The sequence below is a fragment of the Homarus americanus genome, unplaced genomic scaffold, assembly GCF_018991925.1.
Source record: "Homarus americanus isolate GMGI-L3 unplaced genomic scaffold, GMGI_Hamer_2.0 scaffold46583, whole genome shotgun sequence".
NCBI classification, from domain to species: Eukaryota; Metazoa; Arthropoda; class Malacostraca; order Decapoda; family Nephropidae; genus Homarus; species Homarus americanus.
In genome coordinates, this window is record NW_024731675.1 from 1,900,241 (window position 1) to 1,927,102 (window position 26,862).

The 26,862-nt window shown below is 39.7% G+C and overlaps 3 protein-coding genes across 3 annotated transcripts; 2 read left to right on the forward strand and 1 right to left on the reverse strand.

The window, feature by feature from the left end:
• The first annotated feature begins 61 nt into the window (after nucleotides 1–61).
• On the forward strand, nucleotides 62–4,054 carry LOC121867748. Its single transcript, XM_042367817.1, has 2 exons — nucleotides 62–168; nucleotides 958–4,054. The coding sequence occupies exon 2, from the start codon at nucleotides 1,679–1,681 to the stop codon at nucleotides 3,677–3,679; it is 2,001 nt and encodes a 666-aa protein (XP_042223751.1). The 5' UTR covers nucleotides 62–168; nucleotides 958–1,678; the 3' UTR covers nucleotides 3,680–4,054.
• A 3,343-nt stretch (nucleotides 4,055–7,397) lies between these two features.
• LOC121867751 (integral membrane protein 2C-like) lies at nucleotides 7,398–16,353 on the forward strand. The gene is made up of 7 exons (XM_042367818.1): nucleotides 7,398–7,553; nucleotides 10,766–10,957; nucleotides 12,952–13,056; nucleotides 14,895–15,035; nucleotides 15,229–15,343; nucleotides 15,482–15,628; nucleotides 16,177–16,353. The coding sequence occupies exons 1-7, from the start codon at nucleotides 7,482–7,484 to the stop codon at nucleotides 16,296–16,298; spliced, it is 894 nt and encodes a 297-aa protein (XP_042223752.1). The 5' UTR covers nucleotides 7,398–7,481; the 3' UTR covers nucleotides 16,299–16,353.
• A 3,461-nt stretch (nucleotides 16,354–19,814) lies between these two features.
• Nucleotides 19,815–26,136, reverse strand: LOC121867752 (CXXC motif containing zinc binding protein-like). Its single transcript, XM_042367819.1, has 5 exons — nucleotides 26,020–26,136; nucleotides 25,164–25,247; nucleotides 23,837–23,975; nucleotides 23,028–23,137; nucleotides 19,815–22,702 (listed from the first exon to the last, which is right to left on the reverse strand). The coding sequence occupies exons 1-5, from the start codon at nucleotides 26,023–26,025 to the stop codon at nucleotides 22,568–22,570; spliced, it is 474 nt and encodes a 157-aa protein (XP_042223753.1). The 5' UTR covers nucleotides 26,026–26,136; the 3' UTR covers nucleotides 19,815–22,567.
• Between the last annotated feature and the right edge of the window lie 726 nt (nucleotides 26,137–26,862).

Sequence of the window (26,862 nt, forward strand, 5' to 3'; positions counted from 1 at the left end):
TCATTAATAATGCTAAAAATAATAATATGAGTGAGTTAGGAATAATATAAGACAAGATAAGGTTGTACTCAGCGGTGGGATGAACTAAGGGTGCGGACGGCCTGCTTCAAAACGTATCTGCGTACAATTATTCTTCCTGTCCGTACTAAGCTTGGTGGCGTCCGTATGGTAGGTTAAACTTATTATTTCACGTGTTTTAATTAATTTTATTATGTTTGTTAATGTTTTAGTGGGTTTAAGTACCTTTAATCGGTGGGATATGTTTACTATAGGTATGTGGTGGACCCTAATGGATGTAAGGGTGAATGGAGGTATTTCTATGTGTATATTTTTGTATGTGTATATTATGTGCATACTATTAGACGATTATACTTAATAAATGTTTGTTTATAAATAGTTTCATCGATTTGTGTCGTGTATTTGAATGATTTATTTAGTTTTGTTCTGGATGAGAATTCTATAATTATATGCAGAAAAACCCCATTTAGTGGACTATAGAGATGGAAGTGCATTATATTGAGGGTCTGTTACTTATGAAACCTCCATCTAACAAACTATATATAGAGAGAAGCCATTATCTGTAGGTGTCAATGTAATTAATACTTTGTGGGGGTAAGGGACAGCTTGTGGGTACAACCTTTAGAAAACTTTTGTGTTGAGGATAACTTTTTGGGGGTATTTTTAAAGATCTTTTGTGTTCCTTAACTACTGTACCAACTTCTGGACACGTCACTATAGAAAGATTCTTTAATTCGTGAAAATGACAAAAAAGTTATGAGGTTTGGTTAGGTTAGGTTTCATATCTAACACACTCACAATATAAGAGACTCTCTGTTAGATGGGGGTTTCACTAAATCAATGTAAAGTACAAGAATTTAAGGTAATTCTTGCTCTTAGATGTTTCAGAACAGCGGTATTTGCAAGAGTTAGTTTATAATAGAGAATTTCTTTCCCCAGATAGTCTCCACTGATTGGTTGACCTGAGAGCTAAAGAGGAAGAGTGTCTTTGTAAGCTGAGTACAAGGAAGAGGAGTGATTACAAGCTTGGTACAAGGAAGAGGAGTGATTACAAGCTAAGTACAAGGAAGAGGAGTGATTACAAGCTAAGTACAAGGAAGAGGAGTGATTACAAACTGAGAATCTCTACTCCATTGTGGTTTGTGTCAAGGAGTCGCCAACACTCCTTACTTTTAGACTCGAGTTTAAAAATCTTATTAATAATTTTGTGTTACATTAACCTCAGAAGTAGATGATCTCTTTTATCCAGTGTTTAGTTTGGGTCATTATAGTTGCATCTTGTCAGCCACGAGTAAAGGACGATGTGTTTTTCCCCGTTTGTTCTCACAGGTTCAAAGACTATGAACTTGTGTGTGGTCCAGTGTTTGTGGTGGTGTGAGTTGGTGACCCTTTAAGATACTCCCAGCGCTGAAAAATCCTGAGTGGTGAAGACTGTCAGTTGTGTCATACTCAAGGTATCAGTATGGAACTCTCTGTGGCTCTGTGTGTGTGTCAACAATACTCTGGTGTCTCATAAAAGCCGTGGGAGTCGTGGGTTAATTTTTATGTTAAGTTTCAAAATCTGTAGAGTATATTAAGCACAATTATTTACCCCGAGTTTTGACGGGTCTTGGCCGTTTATCTTGAGGGTAAATAACGACATTATTGTTACCGTGACAACATGGAGAGCAGCTGTACGAGTCTTATACTGAGAACTCTGCCCCCGAACCTGAAGGCAGTCGGGTCCAAGCTGATCGAGGCGTCGAGAGCCACCGAGGAAGAGAGACGCCTCAAAGGTCGCAGTCATAAATATCGTAAACACCACGATGGCCTGCGGAACAACAACAATGGTGAAGAGCAGGACGAGGAGCAGATAGCCAAAAGGAAGATGAAGGCAGAGAAGGCAGCCCAGCCCCTCGCTATAGCAAGACTGGTGATGGAACTGTGGTCGCCCCGGATGCGTCGCCATGCCGAGAATGTGATCTTGAAGAGAGCGGTCGAGGAACGGTACCTCAGAGATGATCACCTGAAGTGGGTCCATGCAGTCGAGGAGGAGGAGTGCGGCGACTCGGGATGGCTCGTAGAAGATGTAGACGACCTCATAGTGGAATTAATATGGAACAAATTCAACCTAGAGAAACACTTCCAGCAAGTGGCCGAACACCGAAAGTGGGTCCAGAGGAGTTACGACCGTCTCAAGGACTTCATGCCGTCCCTCCCTCCGAAAATCGTCGAACGTCACGATTTAAGTAAGTTTGCCTTCAGTCAGGCTATTGGCTACACCTTAAAGTGGACCCACAACACCCACCATGACATATGGAGCAAGGCGTGTGACCTTCATCTTCACAGTGAACCTCATCACCCCAAGATGTGGAGCACACAGTACACGCCCCAAGAGAAGCACCAGAAAATGACTCGCTGGATGAGGGACGTGTGCGATTTCCACGACGGCCATCCGTACGGGATGGACGTCGTGAACCTCGACCTGGAGTCTGAGGATTTTCCCAAACCTTTCCTGCTGGAGAGTTTTGTGGACATGGTGGGAGTAGAGTGGGAGAGGAAGAAGGGAAAGAACCTGGACATCAGCACGCGGGAGCTGGTCTACATGGACGACAAGTTTCTGGCCCGATACACCAGGAGGCAGCACTGGACTATAAAGGACCTCATGGACGAGATCATTGCCTCGGACGACACGCTCGACAAAGTCGTGCTGACGGAGAGAGAGAGAATGCTGATGACCACCGTACCTCGACTCAGGCGCTCCACCTTTGTGTTTCAGATCGAAGTCCAGAAGAAAATTGAAGAAAAACGGCTGATCGGTTCAGCCTTAACGGCCAAGGGAGAGAATGGGGCCGCCGACGTGTTAACTAATAGGGCTCATGACACGGCCTACCTCATCATGGTGAGTAGAGCGGTGACGGAGCTCTGGGGGCGACCCCTCAGACAACAGGCACAGAACGTCATCCTCCAGCAAGCCATAAAAGATAAATTTATCACCCAAGATCAACTCAAGTGGGTGTTAGTGTTTAATAGTTTACCCGAAGATGCCGAGAGTCAGTCCGAACGAGACCTGCCCGACGGGCCGACCAACGACGACTTTCTGCTTCGTTTACTGTGGGTCGACTTTAATATTAGGGAGCACTTCTCACAGGTACACTCTCACCGCCAGTGGGTGAGGCAGAGTTACCGCCGACTCTCTCGTTTTATGCCAGAACTGTCGGAGGAGGTGATAGAGCGCCACGACCTCTCCAAGTTTGGGCTGTTACAGTGCGTGGGATACACCCTCAAGTGGGTGCACAACATAAACCATTCCATTTGGCGCAAGTCCTGCGACCTCCACCTCAACCACGAGCCGCACCACACGCAGATGTGGTCCAACAGACACGCCGTCGACTTTAAACAATCTTGCTTAGACTCTTGGCTGTCCGCGAAGGACGGCGCGGAGGTCCTGGACCTAACCTCAGAGAACATGGCCCGAGCGTTCCTGCAGGAGAGCCTCGTGGACATGGTCGCTATAGAGTGGCAGAAGAACAAGGAGGGTAAACCTGACCTGACTTACTCACAGCTCATCTACATGGAGGACAGATACCTCTCTCAGTACTCACACCACGATAAACTTTATTTACAGAATCTGATGAGTGTTATTAGTGATGCTGATCAGAATATAACTGTCATCACCTGAAACACCTCTACAGTACAGTGTTAGGTGACAGTGACTCACAATACTGTACTGTGCTGTAGTGTTTTGTACTCTGTAGTGGAAGTATAAGAATCACTCCCAGTAAAACCAAACCAACCCAAACCAAACCAACCTATAACCTACCTATATAATTACATAATATAAACGATCCACGAATTATCCAAAGTACAATGTTGTATTATTATATTTAGTTATTAATTTATATATTTTTCTAGATCTATATTTAACTTACAGAAAATATATTGTGATAAGAGTTATTTTTGGTTGAACTTGGTGAAATCTACTCATTTGTGTTCATATACTTGCACCATCTATGTAAATTGTATACCTGCTTCTAAATAAATATCTCATAATTTATATATTATTTATTTACCTTATATATATAAAAATAACTCAATTTAAGTAATATGCAGACTTAACATCCACATCTTACACTTATACTGAAGGTGGGAAGTTATTTATATACTGTGCACGTGTTAATACGTTTAGGAAGTTGCCAGTACACTGTAGTTGTGGGAATAAGCATTGTACATCCAATACAACATGTATACAGAGAGCACATTGTGAGTTTCCTTTCTCCATTCCATCCCGAGTGTGAACCAAATATTCTGAACCCCACAAATGGTGACCCCGGAGTGACCAGTTTCTCCTCCATCCTGTGTGAGTGAGAATCTCCGGAGCACCACGTCCTGCCGACCCCAGCACACCCGTCCTGCCTCAGACGCCGACCCCGGCCCAGCAGTAACCCCTGCCGCCCCTGCTCCTGACGCGGACCAACACACCCGTCCTGCCTCAGACGCCGACCCCGGTCCAGCAGTAACCCCTGATGCGGTCTCTGTTCCTGAGTGCGGACCCACACACCCCTCTTTTCTCCCTTAGGTACTCCCTGCTACTGTCCTGCACCCTGCTGCTGTCGTGGACCCAGCTGCTGTCACGAGCCCTCATCCGCTTCTGCTGACGCAGCCCCTGCTCCTGACCCAGGCCCACACACCCCAGCAGGCACATCTGACGACTCTGTACCTGCCATGAGGGAAGCACAACGTTCATCGCCTCCACACACCCTTTTTCTCCCTCTCTTCTCCCACAGATAGTGTGTATCTAGACAGTTGTATCCAGCGACAGGCTCATCCACGCCATCGCCGTTGTCTCACATGAGGCATGCACTGCCCGTTCTGCCTCACATGTGCTAAGCAACCCTGCAGACAAGTCTCCTACACCGCCTGGAGGGAAGGGGGAGTATTGTAGTGGATTTCTCCCCTACAAACGCTGTTTGTCGCTGAGTAATCGACCCCACCAATTCCCTAGTGTATGCCTCGTGGTCTAGGTCAACCAGCGCCGCCATACATCACGGAGCGGGGGTCAACTATTAAGCCACGCCTACCTCCGCTATTTAAGACCTGACCTCGTGGTGACCTACCTCTTCTTCTAGCTACAGCCGCAGCAAGGAACAACACCTCCGCCTGCCTGGCGGCCCTCGCTCCTCCTCCGCCGCTGCCTGGCGGCCCTCGCTCCTCCTCCGCCTGCCTGGTGGTCCTCGCTCCCGCCGGTGAGTATGGCGACCCACAAGCTGGTCCTCCTCTGAGCACCCTCACCAACCAGCTCTCTCTACATCACGCTTGTAACCACGCTGCCTTCCCAGCACCAAGCTGCATTGTACATCCAATACAACATGTATACAGAGAGCACATTGTGAGTTTCCTTTCTCCATCCCATCATGAGTGTGAACCAAATATCTTGAACCCCACAATAACAATAAAAATAACAATAATAATAACAATAATAATGATAATAATAATAATAATGACAATAATAATAATAATAATAATGACAATAATAATAATAATAATAATGACAATAATAATAATAATAATGACAATAATAATAATAATAATAATGACAATAATAATAATAATAATGACAATAATAATAATAATGACAATAATAATAATGACAATAATAATAATAATAATGACAATAATAATAATAATAATAATAATAATAATAATAATAATAATGACAATAATAATAATAATAACAATAATAATAATGACAATAATAATAATAATGACAATAATAATAATAATAATAACAATAATAATAATGACAATAATAATAATAATAATAATAATGACAATAATAATAATAATGACAATAATAATAATAATAATAATAATAATGACAATAATAATAATAATAATAATAATAATAATAATGACAATAATAATAATAATAATACAATAATAATAATAATAATAATGACAATAATAATAATAATGACAATAATAATAATAATACAATAATAATAATAATGACAATAATAATAATAATGACAATAATAAATAATAATAATAATAATAATAATAATGAAATAATAATAATAATGACAATAATAATAATAATGATAATAATAATAACAATAATAATAATAATGACAATAATAATAATAATGATAATAATAATAATAACAACAATAATAATATAATAATAATAATAATACAATAATAATAATGATAATAATAATAATGACAATAATAATAATAATGATATAATAACAATAATAAATAAATGACAATAATAATAATAATAATGACAATAATAATAATAATAATAATGACAATAATAATAATAATAATGACAATAATAATAATAATGACAATAATAATAATAATAATGACAATAATAATAATAATAATGACAATAATAATAATAATGACAATAATAATAATAATAATGACAATAATAAAAATAATGACAATAATAATAATAATGACAATAATAATAATAATAATAATGACAATAATAATAATAATAATAATGACAATAATAATAATAATAATGACAATAATAATAATAATGACAATAATAATAATAATAATGACAATAATAACAATAATAATAATGACAATAATAATAATAATACAATAATAATAATAATGACAATAATAATAATAATAATAATAATAATAATAATGACAATAATAATAATAATAATGACAATAATAACAACAATAATAATAATAACAATAATAATTCTTTTGTTGGGTGGTAAGTCTAAAGGTGAACACAAGTGAAGATCAACATTAATGAAGTTGAACGTCAATAGAGATGAACGCAAGAGTAAATGAACGCCAGTGAATATAAACGTTAGGAAAAATAAACGCTACTAAAATTAGACGCCAGTAGAAATGATCGCCAGTAAAGATGAATGCTAGGAAAAATAAACGCTACTAAAGATGAATGTCAATTAAAATAAGCAGTACATGACGGGGACGTGACCGACTGCCCAAGGGATTAACGAGTTGGCTTGTTGGGTGATGTTGACATGTTGAGGGCTGTTGTTGGAATGTAATGACGCAGTACGGACTTCTCTCCTTATTTACTGGATATGTGGAGTTTATTACCCTTAAGTTATGTAAATAAAATAATAATAATAATATTCTTGTTGTAAAAATAATCCCCTTTAATATTTACATCTATTTGTGTTACCGTAAAGCGTTATCATAGTGAGGAGACTCATGTTACTATAGATACCATGATCGTCATTACCATTTTGGGCTATAAAGAATTGGAACCTTTTATATAAATCCACATATGTATACTAAAGAGCAGAGTGAATGTCTTTTGTTGTAGAGTTTATAGAATCTGATCCTACTTGCGTTAGGTTTAATAATTTATACTGGTATATTGATTATTGCAGGGACTAGGGAGGGTAAGAGCGTAGTCTGAGTTGAGGCTTTGTGCTGTGAGTGTCTCTGCTACTACTACTACTTCCAATTACCCCAAGATGATCATTTTCGCTAAGAACGGAAAGGAGAAGGAGAAGCTTGAGAAGCCCCTTGTGGTCAATGAAGTTCTGGTAAGAGCTAAAATACATAAAGCCACAATAAAGGTTCAAAATGTCGACCCCTTTAACCTCGCCCATTTTAGCTTTAAATCGTATCTAATTATCCAATACCATTTTTATTCCATTGTTTAATTCATAGTTAAAGTTAGGATATTTTAGTAGTATCTTCTTATTTTAATGACTGTTTTGGTAAATATCTCTATAAATCATTAAATTACGTTGTTATAGTTCTCTTAATTAATTCCTAGTTAAATATATAATACCAATATTTATATAAATTATCCTTAATTATTGGCAATAAATTACTATAACATAATTAATTACCTTCTCAATTACTGTAAAATAATTAATTACATCTTGGTGATGCCACGGAAAGGAATGACCTGAACTGTAATGGCCTGACTTTGTAATGACCCGATGATTTCTGACCCTGTAATGACCTGACCTCTGACCCTGTAATGACCCGACATAACTCCTGAACTTGTAATGACCCGACATAACCTCTGACCCTGTAATGACCTGATGTAACCTCTGAACCTGTAATGACCCAACATAACCTCTGACCCTGTAATGACCCGACATAACCTCTGACCCTGTAATGACCCGACATAACCTCTGACCCTGTAATGACCTGATGTAACCTCTGAACCTGTAATGACCCAACATAACCTCTGACCCTGTAATGACCCGACATAACCTCTGACCCTGTAATGACCCGACATAACCTCTGACCCTGTAATGACCTGATGTAACCTCTGAACCTGTAATGACCCAACATAACCTCTGACCCTGTAATGACCCGACATAACCTCTGACCCTGTAATGACCCGACATAACCTCTGACCCTGTAATGACCTGACATAACCACTGACCCTGTAATGACCCGACATAACCTGACCCTGTAATGACCCCTGTGACCCTGTAATGACCTGACATAACCTCTGACCCTGTAATGACCCGACATAACCTCTGACCCTGTAATGACCTGATGTAACCTCTGAACCTGTAATGACCCGACATAACCACTGACCCTGTAATGACCCAACATAACCTCTGACCCTGTAATGACCTGACATAACCTCTGACCCTGTAATCTGACATAACCTCTGACCCTGTAATGACCTGACATAACCCCTGAACCTGTAATGACCTGACATAACCCCTGAACCTGTAATGACCTGATATAACCAATGAACCTGTAATGACCTGACATAACCTTTGACCCTGTAATGACCTGACAACCTCTGACCCTGTAATGACCTGATCTGACCTCTTTAAGCTGACAGTTATTGACGTATATTTCTATTAAGCTGAGAGTGTAACATTAAGCTGACACAATACAGTACATTTATGTATTACAAAGTGTGGGGTGATCTGTAGATTAACCACCCCAGCTTATTTTAACTGGATTACTCACTCTTAAAGCTCTCCGGAACTTTCCAAAACTGTATTTGAAACTGGCTCGGAATTTTCCAGAATAACTATCACTTCTGGGTCTGTGAACAAGTTTTCTAGGTTGAAAATGAGGCACAGCTTCCGTGAAATTCCAAGAAAACTTCCGGAAAATCTCGGCAAATTCTTTTTTTCCGGCTCTGGGAGTAAATTCCGAGGTTGAATGAATTAATTTGTACTTCTGGGAAATTCTGAGAAGATTCTAGAAACTCTCTCCAATCCCCCTCCTCGTGCCAGGAAACAAATTATGAAGATAAAATTATGTTTAGACTCCAAAATGAAATAAGTTATTTCTTATTATAAACTTGATTATAAGCGATGTGATTATATATTTTAATTTCTCTATGGGAATTTTTTTTTAATGTACGTAGACGGAAACTACTTACTATTAATTATGGGTTAGGTTGGGTTGGGTTAGGTTAAGTTAGATAAGGTTAGAATAGATTGGGCTAGATTAGGTTAAGTTAGAATAGATTAGGTTAAGTTGGGTTGCTTTGTCTCCCTGTATAAAAATCAATAACCCCTCAATCTCCTTTTGTTTTGATTTGTTCATTCCGTCGATGCATACTCCCGATTCGTTACATTTTAAATAAAGAAAATAATTATGTGATTTCTTTGATACACTAAACCTTCTCAATCACGGACTTCTCAATAACAGAATCCTCCCAACAGCAGACAGGGCTTGCAAGAATTAGTCCAGTATTGGGAGGGTTTAGTGTATCTGTATAAATGATTAATAACTTTTGTTTTAGTTGAACCATATACGAGGTCTGTCCGGAAAGTATCCAGCCATTTACTATTAAAAAAAAATATTGCTTACCTAGGACAATGGTGCCTTAGTCCCATTCCAGACTGTTTTGAAAAGTGGAAGGGATGCTGGGAGAAGTGTGTGAGGTCCCAAGGGGAGTACCCTGAAGGGGACTAAGGCACCATTGCCCTAGGTAAGCAATATTTTTTTTTAATAGTAAATGGCTGGATACTTTCCGGACAGCCCTCGTATATGAGTCTGGCGGTTCCATCTCCTCACACTAATTGTTCTTATATATTTTTCAGAAAGCAGTGAAGGTTTGTTAAGGAAATGGTATAATAATATAGTTAGAAGTATTATCATGTTGGTAGTGTAATAAATAGCAACTTGTACTGTAATTATATGAAATGCTATCAGTGAAAAGGAAGAGTTATATGTACTGAGTGTAATAAATAGCAACTTGTATTTATGAAATGCTATCGGTAACAAAAAAATATTACGTGGAAATTGTGTAAATTATAGGAAACTGTAGTTAGATTATTTATGAAATGTTATTAATAAGCATAAAATAATGTATCAATAGACTATAGTAAACTGTATAGTATTTATATAATAAGTACTTAATATACCAAACTTATATGCCTCAATATAGTAAGTTGGGGCTGGTCACTTATAGCTGCTTAGACTGTATGACTATGGCCTGACCCAACCTTGTGTAAACTAGAGTAGGAATTAATACTGCCATATATGTGTTGTGTTTCGTCTGGTAAATACTGTGGACTTTAGGGAACACCTGAAGATCAACCCCCCACTTCCCACCCACCCATCCTGGTTTATTTGACATGGTGATAAAACTTCTGTTGTTATTTAGTGGGTTAGGTTAGCTTAGATTGTGTTACTATGTTAGGTTAGGTTATATTTAAGTTAGGTCTATTTGAGAGGTTAGGTTAGTTTTCCCTCGTCTAAAACTAAACATTGATAATTTTCTGCCTTGTATAAAATTAGTCCAACTTTATCCCACCAGGGTTCAGAATGTGGGGTGGACCACACTGTACTGGACCCCAATAGTGGGGACGTGGAGGCGTGGCTGTCACCCAGCACCCGTCGTCGAGTGTCAACAGCCACCACCATCTGTGTTTTCATCACCGCTCTCTTGGTGATGAGTATTGGCATCATCGGCGGTGTGTACCTCTACCGCGCCTTCTCTCACCACCAAGTACGTCTACACCGGGCGTCATACTGTACAGGGTGTCTCATAAGTCGTGTTACAGGGTGTCTCATAAGTCGTGTGTCATACTGTACGGGGTGTCTCATAAGTCGTGCACTATAGCAAGATTATTACAGTACTGTCATTTTTTTTATCTTCTTAAATTGAGGGAATCACAAGGAGAAAATTGAATTAACAACACCTAGACATTAGTGGTATTGAGCCATCTTGTTTTCTGTACTTGAATATTAAACTGAATCTTTGTTGTCAATATCCACTTCACCGCTGATTGGTCTGTCAGGAGCTTGGTCACGTCTCCGTTAATGCTGTTCCTTCGTGCCGTCGAGATGTGTGATAAATCTACTTACCGTTGGTGTGGTTTAGCGCGGCCTCTTGCGTTTCGTGACGTTGAATCTTTTAACAGCCATTCCAGTGACCAGAGTTCTTTCAGTAGCTCTTGACAGTCTGTTTGGTTCTTAATTTCTCTCAATAACTTGGCGTCGTTCACAATACGTAGGGACAAATAGCACGACATATCATTTATTTCTCTCTTGTCTTCACTGATTAGTTGTGATTCTTTTAACCTGAAAAAGAAAAAAATGGACATTATAATTTCCCTATAGCACTTAACCTATGGCACAAGCTATACATTAATGAGGTGTAAGTGAGGAGCCTATGAGCCTATAGCATCAGTGTGTGAACCTATAGCATGAGTGTGTGCGTCGTGGCTGTGAGAGAGAAGTCTGTCAATTGGCTATTATCGGGAAACCATTTATAAAACTGATTAAATCGATCTGTTCTGTTTCAGGAGATGACACACCTCTTGGCACAGTATACAATAAAATATTAATCATAAAACCAGTACAGTATCTTGTAATGTTTTTGTATTCATATTACACATCAATCTCCATTCTCTGTAACTCTGTATGCATGCTGAATTCTATGTATACATTTCGGCATGTATGTAGATGATACATGTATACAGAACACAACAGAAGTATACGTACACACCAGCATGTATATAGACAACACACATACACTTTGTAAGGTTAGCTAATGGTAGTTTAAACACAATGAGAAGAGAATATACTTGTGTAGCATTGATTAGATAGTGACTCAGGTGTATAAGACCTATGTCATATCACCACCACACTACATTAATCTCACTCCCTTTATCAGTGTTTTTTCTTTATTCATCACCTTCCTTGCTACTGCATTCTTCCATCATTTCTTTCCTGTACAATAAACCTTTTTCTTAGTAACCCCGCCCCCCCCTCCCCCATAATGTGCTTGTCTGCCTCACATCCCACCATATTTTCACCTGCCATTCTGTACTATATCATTATTTCCATTGTAAACACAGAGCATCACATAGTTGGTGTGTGTGTGTTGCAGGTGTGTGTGTTGCGTGGTAGGAAAGGGTTACCAGTACAGTATCAGATAACAACACCCTCACCTAGTCACCACTCCCTTGTTCGATTACAATACTGGCTTGTGTTGACAGTTTGACTCGCCAGTTATCGATACCGACTGGTTGTGTTCCGTGTATTGTGCTGTAGAAGTTGTGGGGAATAAAATCTATATAATGAATGTTCGTATGTCAGGAAGGTTGGGTTAGGTTAGGTTAAATTGGGTTAGACTAGGTTAGGCTAGGTTGGATTAGGTAAAGTTAAATTGGGTTAGACTAGGTTAGATTAAATTGGGTTAGTTTAGGTGTGGTTAAATTGGGTAAGGGTAGGTTAAGTTAAGTTATCATGAGAGTGAAATCATGTAGAAACTGTGTACGTGCACAACTAAGTGGCTCAGAAGCCCTATAACTCAGTGGCCCTTATGTGCTTCTGTGTTGAGTTTTTCAGCGCCATAAAATCAGCGACTATTAAATGTTGGTCCTGAAGGATAGAATAGAATTTAAGTTGATGTAATGAATAGGAATACTGCAGTGTGTGTGTGTGTGTGTGTGTGTGTGTGTGTATGACCTTTAACCTTTGACCTCTATTCACCAGACGTCTCGCTTCCGTGGGTGGTGCGGTATTCCCTTCGAGCGGGAGTCCCTCAGCTCTATGGGTAACCCTAAGCTGCCCCTTGAGGGAAATCCATCCATTTATAGGGTAAGTTCCTCCTTGTTTGTTATATTGACGTTAATGTAAGGTTGGGGGTGATTAATCTTCATCTGATCCTCTGGTGACCATGGAAACATACCAGTGAGGAGGGGAGGGGTGGGGAGGAGGTGGGGAGGGGTGTGGGGGTGTGGGGGAGGAGGTGGGGGGGGAGGAGGTGGGGTTGTGTGGGGGAGGAGGTGGTTGTGTGGGGGAGGAGGTGGGGGGGGGAGGAGGTGTGGTTGTGTGGGGGAGGTGTGGTTGTGTGGGGAGGAGGTGTGAGGTGTGGTGGGGGAGGAGGTGTGGGGGAGGAGGTGGTTGTGTGGGGAGGAGGAGAGGAAGTGATCAACCCACAACAGGATTTGATTGACCCTGTGTATGTGATGAAGGATGGCCACAGCAGCTGTGTGGCCCTGACAGTATGGCCCAACCACTGGCCTGGTCTGTCCTGCACCGCCACTTAGATTAAACCCCTCTTGCACTCACAACCTTTCCACAGTGTTATGTCAAGTTTCATATATTTTAGTTTGTCTCCTTAACACCAAATACTTCATTAAAACTCTAACTTATTTCATACTTACTATAATTGTTTCTTTGCTTTTAAGTTTACATTCTTAGGTGGAGTTAAAAGCTGTTTGAATAGGGCAGAAGGAATTAGTATGTTGTTTATAGAGTGTGGTAACTGTGGTGGTGACTGGAGCTGGGTGGAGTGTAGGGTGACCCATGGCTGGTGCTCTGTTTCTGTGTTGTAGTTAGTGGTGTGTGTGTGTGGGGGGGGAAGAGTCAGACATACAGACAGATTCAAGGCTGCCTGTGCTTCAATATTATAACATTTCTTAGTAAATGTGAGAGAGATAGGAAGGAGTGTGTGAAAGGAGGGAAGGAGAGAGTGTGTTAACAATTTGATCCCAGCCAGTACAGCACAGTATTCATATCAGTCAGGACAAATAAAAATGTTATGGTTATATTTAGCCAGATTTTGATATACGTCACGTCCTGGGGACCAGCCGGATGAAGTATAGTGTTGGGGGAGGGTAAGATGGCGCTGAGCATAAGTGAAAATGATGACAGGAAGCAGCTCAAGGTTATAACCAACTCCTCTGCTGTACAAACTGGCTCATAACATCAAGTTCATGCATGTAAGCAGTACCGAATGTCTAGCTGTTTTTTATTCTCGCTCGGTCTTTACTTGTTCGTTCACCCTGGTAGAGTCGTTAATTAGAGTGTTAATTTATCTAACTCGTGGTCTTTGATGCTATCCTCCTCTCCTAGCTCGACCCACATGTGTTCCAGAACTTGTGTTGGTCAGGTCTGGCCTTGAGGGAGCTCGCACTTGCTGACATCACCCCAATGTGCAGCGGAGTTTTCCAAGAGTTCACGTCCGTGTGGCCGACGTATATTTCGCCTTAATCCGGGGTTGTTATCTGCGCCGGGCGAGTGTGTTGCTTCAGTACACACACTTGGCAGGCTTTAGAGGCCCTCACTTAACTGAACATTCTCACTCACCAAACCAGGACCCCAATTATCACATGGAAATTACACAAAGATGGTGACGACAATAAGACTGGTACTACTTGCTCTTGGGTCTGTTGGCTGGGTTTACTTTATTAGTAGTTGGTGTAAATGTCACCACTGTTGGTAACTTCCTGAGTGTCCCACAAGGCGGTGGTGTCCTGGTTCCTTTGTTTATAACTGGTGGAACTTTATCAGGGAGATCTATATGTATGTCTTGTTGATCTGTCTGTCTGTCCCAGTTGTCTATTAACAGATCAGAGGTTGATGGCCGAGTCTACCAATACCACAAACCTTATATTCAATCTATCCCCATCCCCTCCCTCCCTACCCCACAGAATGATGATATAGAGGGGCCATCAGAGAGCCTGTTCAACGAGGAGTTCGAGTTGGACCTCGATGAAGACATGTACGAGGAGATCCACGTCCCTGACTTTGGATTTGGTCGTCAGGGTCGCTTTATCCACGACTTCAAGACTGTAAGTTGATGGCGCGGTAGTGGGAGGAGACGGTGGGGGGGTTACTTTTCTAGACTAAATCATGATCCCTAGATACTTGACTGTTTAGAAAATGTGACAAATTGTAGAAAAAATGACAAATTCTAGTTTAAGAAGAATAACCGTCACATAATCTGTTTTTATTGTTTTTGTTTAATCTGCGTTTGGTTTACAGAACATGACCGGAATCATCGACCTGAGTTCCGGCCACTGCTACGTGATGCCCCTCGACCGCACCCACGTTCTGCCTCCACGCACCATCATGGACCTGGTCAAGAAGATGTGGTTGGGTACGTACAGATCGTCACGGGCTTGATGATAAACGGACTGTGATTGTTTTACACCGGGCAAGATTTCAATGAGGAATATAATCATTAGTTTTGTGGATAGATTATAATACTAAACTTGATCTGGTCTTAACCTTACAGGCTACTACAACGTCGACACTCAGGTTCTTCGTCAGACTATGCGCGTCACTCGTCCTCCCGTCGTTGACTTCACATCCCTGGGAACGTTCATCGCCCATGACTGTGCCACTTATCCCACCTTCCGTCTCAAGCGCATCTACACCTCTGGTAAGATGATGTTCTTTTCCTAGTATGGAGTTAAAAGCTTTGTCATTCCCTCATTTTCAAACCTCTCGTTGTTTTTTGTTTTAAAATTAATAACCCAAGCTTATTTGACACTCAGATTAACCACTAATAAACCAAGCTTATTTGACACTCAGATTAACCACTAATAAACCAAGCTTATTTCACACTCAGATTAACCACCCAAATGCTAAGCTAACATAACCTTACATAACATACAATAACCTAACCAGCTACCCTAACTTAAGCTCAACTACCCCCCAGCTTATTTTACCTCAGGATTAAATACTCTAAACTTAACTTAATCTACCCTAACTCCCCCCCCCCAAATCTCCCAGCTAGTATTAGGGTGTTCAATCCTCAGGTGAAATAAACTTGGTGGCTAATATTCAGGTAATTTAATATTTTCTCGGTAATAACAAGAATCTCACAACTATTCTCTCAAATATTGTACCTCACCACACACACACACACACACACACACACACACTGTGGTAACATACAGGAGTAATACACATACGCCCTTCTTGCAGACTTGAAGAAACGCAGCGTAGACAATCTGGAAGAAAGCAACAAAATCGACTTCGTGGAGTTTGCCGGCAACAAGATCATCAAGTTGACCATCATTGACGACAGGAGTGACAGTGAACAGTGAGGAAGACCAGCGTGAAATAATTAGGGAGAAAAAAAAAGAAAAAAAAAAAAGAAAATCCTCCGCAAGAGATAACAAAAATGAAACCCAAACACATAAGCTTTGCTCAGACTGATGATAGTGGTGGCGAGTGAGTGAAGGAACGGCGGCCGTCGAGTCCACTAAAAAAAAAAAAATAGTTCACACACGAATGTTTAGAGTTTGTACAGTACCGAGTCGAGCGTTTCGTGCCCTCGCTGCATCCTCGACGTCCGGTTAATACGACAACGGACGAGCTCACAACAAGGAGGTGGAAGAATGCCCGAGGTTGTAAGAATAACTCTGTGAAAACTATAACCTTCACTAACTTAGAGTACAGTATTATACACAAGTTAATTAAGATCACAGAACAAGTGTGTGGAAAGAATTAATTGAGACTTGTGGAAATAATTATGTTTTGTTTTCCCCGGAGATGAAGGGTACGTATGTAGGGGAGATCGCCATATGGTCGGGTGGGTCGGTTAACGCTCGAATCGTCGCGTCGTCGGGTTAACGTTGGCCCGGTGTTAGAGGTACTCGGAGTAATACGGTCATTTATGAGATGCATGCATGTGTGTGTCTGGGACCTTGACAGAGATATTATTTAGACAAGGGGGAGCATGGGCCACTTGGTAATTCAGATCATTATAAAAGTATCGTAGTAACATCGAGAAACTTTAGAGGTACAACAAACTTTCTGAAGAGTTAATTTTTCATCGGGGAGTGAGTGGAGCCTCTTCAGTACAGGAACCAGAAGTGTACGTACAGCAGTTTACGTCCTTTTGCCGATGATGATGACGTTCTCTTTGGTTTATTTCCATTTTTGGGGTTGATGTTTAGTTTTTTTTTACTCGGAGGTTAATTTTAAGAGGACGGGCCAACACAAGTACATGTATTAATGGAACTGCTTATTGAAGATTTGTTTCTCCTTAAAACTGTATAATGTTTGTATGATTACATTCAGTAGCTGACTCTTGGGTTGCTGCTTGACTCTCGGCTCGCTGGTTGACTCTCGGCTCGCTGATTGACTCTCGGCTCGCTGGTTGACTCTCGGCTCGCTGGTTGACTCTCGGCTCGATGGTTGAGTGCACTTGTGTGGGTTTTCTGTATGTATTTCTCAGCTTGACTGATGTTAACTGTTATCAAAACTGGTTGAAGAATTTGGAACACGACGAGGTGACATTATTACCGGGAATATACTCTAATAACACATCACTTTTACTCCATCTAAAACTTTCACCAGAGTCAAGATAATAATTTCCAGATTTATTTGGGTAGTTTGTCGCATCATCAGTCGCCTCACAGTGTACCCATTGACGTCACCGCCCGCACATCGACCGCCACAGATGCCATCGCTTTCAAACTCCTGCGGGAATGTTGGAGCGATGACCTTAATTATTTTTTTTCTTTTTGTGCCAATAAAAACAAATAATAAAGTTCCTATATATAGTTAATTGTGTTAATGATGGTGGAGCACGTTAGGGGGCATGACTCACCTGTATAACTGATGGGTCACCTGTATAATTAATGGGTTTCATCAGGTAGACATATTGCGAGGAGAGAAACTATAGTGAGGTAATTTAAAGTCTTGTTTACACTCACCGGAGGCCGAGAAGAACAGACGTGACCGAAAGACTAAACGGACCCATCGGTGACGAAGAGGATTAAGTAATCATAAAAATGGAAAATATTATCTGTCGGTAATTAAAATGACAGACAGACACGAAGTACTACTGGAGACGAGACAGTATTATTTTCCCTGTAAGACACTGGACAAGGTTCTTTAGGGTACACTGTATGGTACCTGAATTCTGCAACACAGTTAATTAAGACTGATTTAGGGTGTCAAGAGTTTGTGTAATTCAGTGTAGTACCTTTCTTGTTGTATTGAATATAAATGTTTATTTATTTTTAAGAATTTGGATTAAATATATATATATATATATATATAGACAGAGATATATACACCTGTTAATGTTTCTCTATACCCCCTCCCTCAGGGTACAGTATGGTGTAGTTACCTTACATGGATCAGGGGTACGATGGTCAATGTTCGTCATAACTCAAGATGTAATGTTGTCCTTATTACTTCATCTCACCTCACTTGACTTCATTCAACCTAATCTAATCAAACCTACTCTCTTCAGATCTAATGTGCAGCAGAAAAATGTTATCTAGAATTAACAAATATTAACAGATTTCACCTTAACTAGATCACTTGAGTCTACTACTTGGAGGTGAAATTATGGGAGAGGATGTTTGTTTTTTTCTCACAGTATTGGTTATGCCCAGAGGTTGAGTCTTGGTGTGATTATCGTCAACACTAGAAATTATTCTCGTGATTTAGGTCAGGTTAAGCAGTTAGGGTGATGTTCTTTATCTTGTGGAACGACGAACATTTATTGTGTGATCCTCTCGTGACTCTGATCCCTGGACTGTTTTATTTGTCGTTTGGTTCATTTTTCGTGGGAGGATCAGTTTTATATTATTCAAAACATAATTCCCATTTAAATTTACGAGTGAGGAGATGCGTTAAATCACGGCCCGTTCAGCGTCGGAGGAAAACTGTAATAAATTGTTAAAACGCCGTTGATGCAGGAATAATGAACGCGTGTACCGAGAGGAAAGATACGGTGACTCCTCCCCCCCCCCCCAACATGCAAACGCTATACAATTAAAAAAAAAAGTGCGAAGAAGAGTTTTTTTCACCCAAGGCTTTTGCTTAAATGAATTCCGATCGCTTTGCTTTCGCCAATTTCAGTGTCCAGGTTAATTTAGGTGTGTTAGTATCTCTCGTTGATTTCCATTGTGTTTTACTTCATGCATATCATAGAATAAAGACAATCTTTTTATCCTCCAAATACCGGTCATTATCATTGTTATAATCGCGCTCCACCGGAAATATTTAACGCTGCCAAACTTTACTCCGTGTAGACTCATTCTCAACGGGCATTACCGAATTCAGCGGACGAGAGCACCGGGTTAATGTTTGCTTGTTTATTTCGCCGGTTATTTGGGTTGTGATGTCTGGATGTCGACTCGTCCGTTGCTTACGAGTGGCGTAGGTTGTGTGGGCGTTGTGAACTGGCTCGGCGTGTCGGAACAATTTATAACGATGTACGTGAAACTGGGAACCGTTAATACTCACTCTCGCCCGATGTTACAGCGGCCTCGTCATCCCTCGGAGGGTCGTTGAGGTTGTTGTTCTGTATCGGCCTGTTGAGACTGTTTATGTTACAGTACATATGTGGAAGTTATCACATATAAGCAATATTATGGTTTACATTATAAGTTTTTCATTACTTCTTAAAAAATGAATTAGGAAAGAATATACCGTATCTATAATCCCATGCCTTCGGGTTTTTGCATTACAGGTAGACCGCTGTTTACGTGAGTGTTCCTTTTCCCGAGATAGTTTCCGTAAATTGAACCTGGCAAACCGGGGTCTACCTGTACAGTACCTGCATTGTAAAGTCAGAGGTGAGGTATAATATTTTACTGGTGTGTGTGTGTGTGTGTGTGTGCGTGTGTGCGCAGTGTAGAGGAGGAACATTTGCTCTACTGAACCAGCCATTTGAGTTACCGACGGCTCTTGTTGTTTGTATCAGACAGTCGTGTTAACCGGCTGGAGGCCCTAAACTGCTTTACGTGTATGTCCTTTTCAATGGAGATTCGTCAAGTGTTACGATCCGTACTAATATTTGCAGATTATTTGGCACAATGTGGTCATAAGGCCTGAGTGAATTAAGACAAACTGTAAATTTTGAGCCGAAAGTGTCGGTCGATATTATACACGAGAGAAACGTCAAATGCGGCCAGTTAAAGTTCAATAAACTTGACGGATCTTGGTAGAGTTCCCCTCCAGCGAGCTTCTTCTTCCCAGGATATAGATCGCTGACGTCGTGATGCTGCCCGTGGGTAACTAAGTCATCAACTACCATATGGCCAGTTAAGAGGAACCTTCAACAGTAGATTGGAAGTGAGGAGAGTTATGATGGAGCTTCAGTCAACCTAGCGAGTCCCAAACACCGTCACACTCGGTCATATTCATCACAACCTAACCTAACTTCAAAGTTAACCTAATGTAGCCAGTCAGTCGTACTTCTTTCCTGGTAAATTAAGGACTGGAGAATATTCACAAATCCATCGATAAAATAAATCCAGTCGTCCTCTTTATCAGAACTGGAGGCGGTGCTGTTAAACTTTTTCCTACACGGTCAACCACTCTCTTGTTTAAGGCTACAACAACACGCCTTAAATTTGTCTAACCTAACCTAACCCTCTTCACCCTATATCTTCCTAATTACCCCGAGGCAACACAACATTATAACCTGCACAATACATCATCGGTGTGAGTCACTGGGATGTAACACACAGCCTCGCTCTGCTCCAAGGGTCTCGGTACTGTGGTGGCCGAGGATGTGTGCCAGGTAGCTCATAGACAGTTTCTACCTGTGACTAATTATACCTCTAACATCATCAGTTATTTTTTAAACTACTATAAACAGCACAAAACACTAACTGGCCATATATCACAAGTTTAAGAAGATAAATTTATTAGTTTATATAATGGTGTGAGATGCTTGATTGTCACCACTTAAAGAGGTTATTGATGTAATACTTATTTAAGTTAACCTTGAGGGCAGTAACGTGAGGTCAAGCGGTCTAACACAATATTTGTTGGATATTGGAGAATTTTTCCTGTATGTAAAATTGGCTCTAGGTTGATGTAGCATTCAGTCAGGTACTGAAAATTAGTTTTTACTGTATATATATATTATATAAAAGTTCTCCATATATCTCTCCTCATAGCTTTAAGGAGCAGTTTTAGTTAAAGGATGATAAAAACTATCAAGTATTTTGAATTTATGAAATACAGTATTGGTGCAAAGAACTGTAGCGGGGCCACACCTTCCATCGTGTGTCAGTTGATGAATCGCTGAGAAAATTCACTTGACAGTCTTAAGGTCTTCTCGTAGTTCGCTTCATACCTCACACCGTTAACGGCGGTGTTGGGGGAGTTTTCCCGCTGGCGGTCACCACGAAGACGGCATAGTTATTGTGTTGCTCCGCGTCGGTAATTTATCGCCGTCAATTTATTCGCCTTTCCACGAGTTTATTCGCCGGACGGAGCGACGAATCGACACCGGCAGACGGTCAGAGCGGGGCCCCGTGCAGTATGCATTAGACGACGTATTTTTTATATTCGGTCGAGGCGTCAAATTCAGAATGCTCGGTGTATTTTGTACGGAACGAAAGCTTCCGTCTCTCCGTACTACCAAAGAGACGGGAGCTGGAGTCATCTCATGTGATATGTTCACCGCTATATACCGAATGAAGTCTATTATATCCACATTTTATATAGGTAGTTAAAAAAGACTGAACAATGTGTGTGTATTATTGATGTCCAAAACAAAACACAGGTAAGTCGTCTCTTCCTTGTTGGTAAATTACTCTTGTGTGTCGACCAATGATGCTAATTATTATATAATAACATGGACTATAAAATAAACTCATACATTGTCAACTTATTGTTTTATATCCAACTTTATATAAGGTGGTGGAACAACTGACTATACTGTGGTTAATGCTGACCAACATTATATACAGTACTGGATTATATAGTTAAGATGAAACAAATGTGATGGGGGGGGGGTGTGTGGTGGTAATGAGTGCTGGTCATCAGGTACAGTAAGATCACTTATCGAACAACACACCTGCCTGAGAAAAACGGTCAGCACCCCACAGGAAAATATTATCTCTACACGTCAACAACTCGGGCCGTCAAACACAGAAAAAGGTCGGTAATTACAAGAGATGGGAATCCAAATTAATAAATGATCTGTTCTTGCTTGTAAATTTTCAACACAATCCCTCCTCCCTCACGGTATAAATTTAACTCCCAGCTAAAAATGTTCATCCTAACTTGACTAAGAAGGATAAGACAAGTATTTTTTTTTACCATTCTTTAAAATCTTTATTAATAATTCATAGTATCAAATGGATTGTAAGTCTTATTATTTCAACACCCAAATGATTCAAGAAACAAAGCCGCATCACTTTAGTATTATTATGAACACACAAGTAATTATTCTTTAATTAACAAAAATGAGAAATTCACATAATTCTAAAATTAAAAAAAATTATTACCACACAAACCTCATCGCTCGGTCAGACGTCACTAAAACTCCTTAATTTTGTCTCCACGTATTTTATATTCTGATGAGGCCGTTTACATTCTCACTGTACCACCACTAGTCAATTTTATACTCCAGCTCGGAGATTCCCACGGGGCAGTTTGCATTCTCGTCGTACTCGCACCATTCTTCGTCTAGGCTGAGGTTGGTGAAGGGGGTCTTGCTATCCGTCCCCTGACACTGCCACCCGTCCTACACGACAAACAAACGTATTATTGCCATACCACCGACAGAACACACAAACAAATACACGTTTCTTATTTAACTGTTTGATATAATTCCCATTTGGTAAAAAGTTTAGGATCGCCTGAATATTTGCCACCCCAGCTAATGTCACCAGACCATTAACCTAACCTAACCCCCAGGAGGCATTAGGGTGGTTACTCATCAGGTGAAATAAGCTGGGATGTCTAATCTTCACGTGATCCCAATTTTCAGTGCAGTTTCTATTCATTATTATACTAAATTAAAAGTATTTCTCATGAGGTATAATGTTCCCAACACACTGAGGACTTACACCAAACTTGAAGTTAACAACACTAATTCCTCGACACTCAAATGCGATGATTTCCTTAAAGTTGGGGATGTCCTCTGCAGTGTACCTCTGCTGCCTGCTTCTGAGCACATCTGAAAACCATCAATACAATATAACAGTACATTACCTTATTAATTAAATTAGTTAAAGAATTACATTTCAATAAGTTTGTTCTGCCAGAAGTATAACAACATTATCTGATTTATGAAATAGTTTTGTTCCTGATAAACCTTTAATAAACTGAACAACTTCCCATAGACTGCCAGTATAAAAGCTGAGATGTTCCAATAAAAAAATAATTCCCCAAAATGACTATAAGAAACTATAGAACAAGTACAGTATTTATGATCATCTGTGGTGTACTGAATGACTAATACAGTACAGTACAGTCATGAAATAATACCTGTACTCAAGACAAACTAGACAATATATTAAACAAAACGAAACCAACATTTTTAATAACAACAGCACCCTAATATATCGACCCCCATTATATAATCCCACACCTGCGAGCCCTGACTCCCACACCTGCGAGCCCTGACTCCCACACCTGCGAGCCCTGACTCCCACACCTGTGAGCCCTGACTCTCCCACACCTACAAACATTTCTTCAATGCCACACATCACAGGACAGTAAATTATAAGGAGAAACTGGACAATCGGGTAACTTGCCGAGAGACTGTTGCTAGGGACACTCAAACTAATCTAACACAAACTAACCTCATCTCATCTCACTTAACCTAACATGTGTAGTGTCTCTCTGGCAGCCTACAGCAACATGGTCACCTCACCCAGTGTACTGTGACGGTTGCAGAGCTTGCACTTGACGGCCATGTTGCAGGTGCCCCGGGATTTAGGCGTGTCCACCTGCTCATCGGCGGAGACGTACTGCCACTTCTCGCTCACTTCATTGCATGAGTTACATTTAGTCTGTAGTGTAGAAGAGAATTATTACATCACCTGAAGATTAAACCCCCTGCTTATTTTACTAAAGGTTAAACCCCCTGCTTATTTTACTAAAGATTAAACCTCCTGCTTATTTTACCTGAAAATTAAACCCCCTGCTTATTTTACTAAAGATTAAACCCCCTGCTTATTTTACTAAAGGTTAAACCCCCTGCTTATTTCACCTGAAGATTAAACCCCCTGCTTATTTTACTAAAGATTAAACCCCCTGCTTATTTTACTAAAGATTAAACCCCCTGCTTATTTTACTAAAGATTAAACCCCCTGCTTATTTTACTAAAGATTAAACCCCCTGCTTATTTCACCTGAAGATTAAGACCCCCTAACACTATCTTGTAAGGTTAGATTACGTTAGTTATACGTTGTTAACCTCTAAGGTGAAATAAACTCGCGACTAATCTTGAGGTGATCAAAACTTGGCCGCAGTTTTTACACCAACACAACACAGTCACCTCAACACAGTCACCTCAACATTGACCATAAAACTAACAATAACAATTAGTTCTGGTGTGTAGGGTTAAGGTCAGGGGACATATTCGTGAGTCCAGCTTTACTCTTGGGGCTGCCAGACATATTGTAACAAATATAATAAATGAAAGTTGTACAGTGAAGTGAAACCTCCATATAATGTACATCTTTCTCCGTATTAATCTGTTGGATGTGAGTTTCAGACTTAACGGACCCTCGATATAATGGACTACCCTCTCTATATAGTTCCTTACATGGGGGGTTTCACATCTAACGGACCCTCGATATAATGGACAACCCTCTCTATATAGTTCCTTACATGGGGGGTTTCACATCTAACGGACCCTCGATATAATGGACTACCCTCTCTATATAATTCCTTACATGGGGGTTTCACACTTAACGGACCCTCGATATAATGGACAACCCTCTCCATATAATTCCTTACATGGGGGTTTCACACTTAACGGACCCTCGATATAATGGACTATCCTCTCCCAGTACAGGTAAACCTCGATACTAAATATATAACACATTACTGTATACCTTACCGGACTTTAACAGATAATAAGGTATAATGAAACTCAAGCAGTCAACTGGACACGGGGAAAGGTTTGGTCGCAGCTCTGACAGTTCATAAATAAAAGATTACTTATATCACTCGGGGGAAAAACTCGACGTTACCTTGATGCAATACCTGAAGTCTTCTCCCGGAGCCTCCAGATTCGTCACATTTTCGAACTGAGCGCGAATAGTTACCTTATACACCTGAAAGTATAAATAAAATAAATAATAAAACAATAATTAGGTTAAAAATCACTAAAATTATAGAATATTTTATCGTTATTTCAGTCGTGTGGAGAAATGGGGGGGGTGGGTGGGAAGGGTCATGTGAAGATTAGTGACCCCAGTTTATTTTACCTGATGATTAACTACCCTAACGATACAAGGGCTAGGATAACTGCTAGGATAGGTAAGGTTAGTATTAGGTTAAGTAAGGTTAGTGTAAGGTTAGGTTAGGTTAGGTTAGTATTAGATTAAGTCAGTTTAGTTTAGGTTAGGATAGATTAGGATAGTATTAGATTAAGTCAGTTTGGGTTAGATTAGGATAGTATTAGATTAAGTCAGTTTAGGTTAGGATAGGATAGGATAGGATAGGATAGTATTAGATTAAGTCAGTTTAGGTTAGGTTAGGATAGATTAGGATAGTATTAGATTAAGTCAGTTTAGGTTAGGATAGGATAGGAAAGGATAGACTAGTATTAGATTAAGTCAGTTTAGGTTAGGTTAGGATAGGATAGGATAGGTCAACACTGTCTGTCGTGGCGGCTTTGGACTTTATGTGGATAGATGGATAGATAGATAGATGGATAGATAGATAGATATTCAAAGAAATCGTAATACAAGTTAATCTCTTAATAACGTGTACTTATACCGTTCTTCCACTCAACTCCCTTATACTGTATATCTGTTTATTTCTCTATTTATTAATAACGCGTAACTGTATCTGACTCAATACATCTTAATGGTCGTTACTTACCGGCATGATCACCTTGTTACCACCGTCTCTTCTTGTAAACAGCAACAGTAAACAGGTTAATTATGTCTTGCAACTCACTATGCAACGTTGTTTACATCAATGTGACAGATGACGATGTTACAGTAACTACCGCGAACATGACTACGGGCCCAAATACTTTAATGTTAAGGAACTACCGCGAACGTTACCTAATTTATTATTATTATTATTATTTTAGCTCTTTTACTTCACCTTGGATATGTTTTATTATTATTATTATTTTTAATTAATAACAAATAATAACAACTAATTAATATTTTAAGTATAAGAATAAATTTGATGGTAGTATTCGATTGTTGTTTTAATAGAGACAAAATATTTATACATTCTGTCTATTACAGTTTTAATTGTGTACATTATTTAGTTTAATATAATATAATATAAGAAATTACTTTTTATATTTATTGATAAACTTTAGATATAATTAATTAATTTAGGTAGAAATATGTATGGGAATTATTTTGCCTTCTACTTCTTGTGTTTATTAATATTAACTCCGTATATTCAATAATTAACCTAAATGAAATGTATTTAATTAATAATCTGTTTTATTATTTAATTTTAGTAGAAATTAACCATTATTAGGAGGAAATATTATACTTTGACTCGCTGAAGAATACCTCATTAGGGCAGCACACGTCAAGGTGACAACTTCACTCCTAACAAACCCAATTATCTGGTCTTATAATTAATTCTGGGTGATTATAGTAATTAATTTAGATCTATAATGGAGGACGAAGTTATAACACAGGAGAAAATACCGGAAAACACCCAAAATAGTCTGCAGGAAGAGGAGGTTATGAA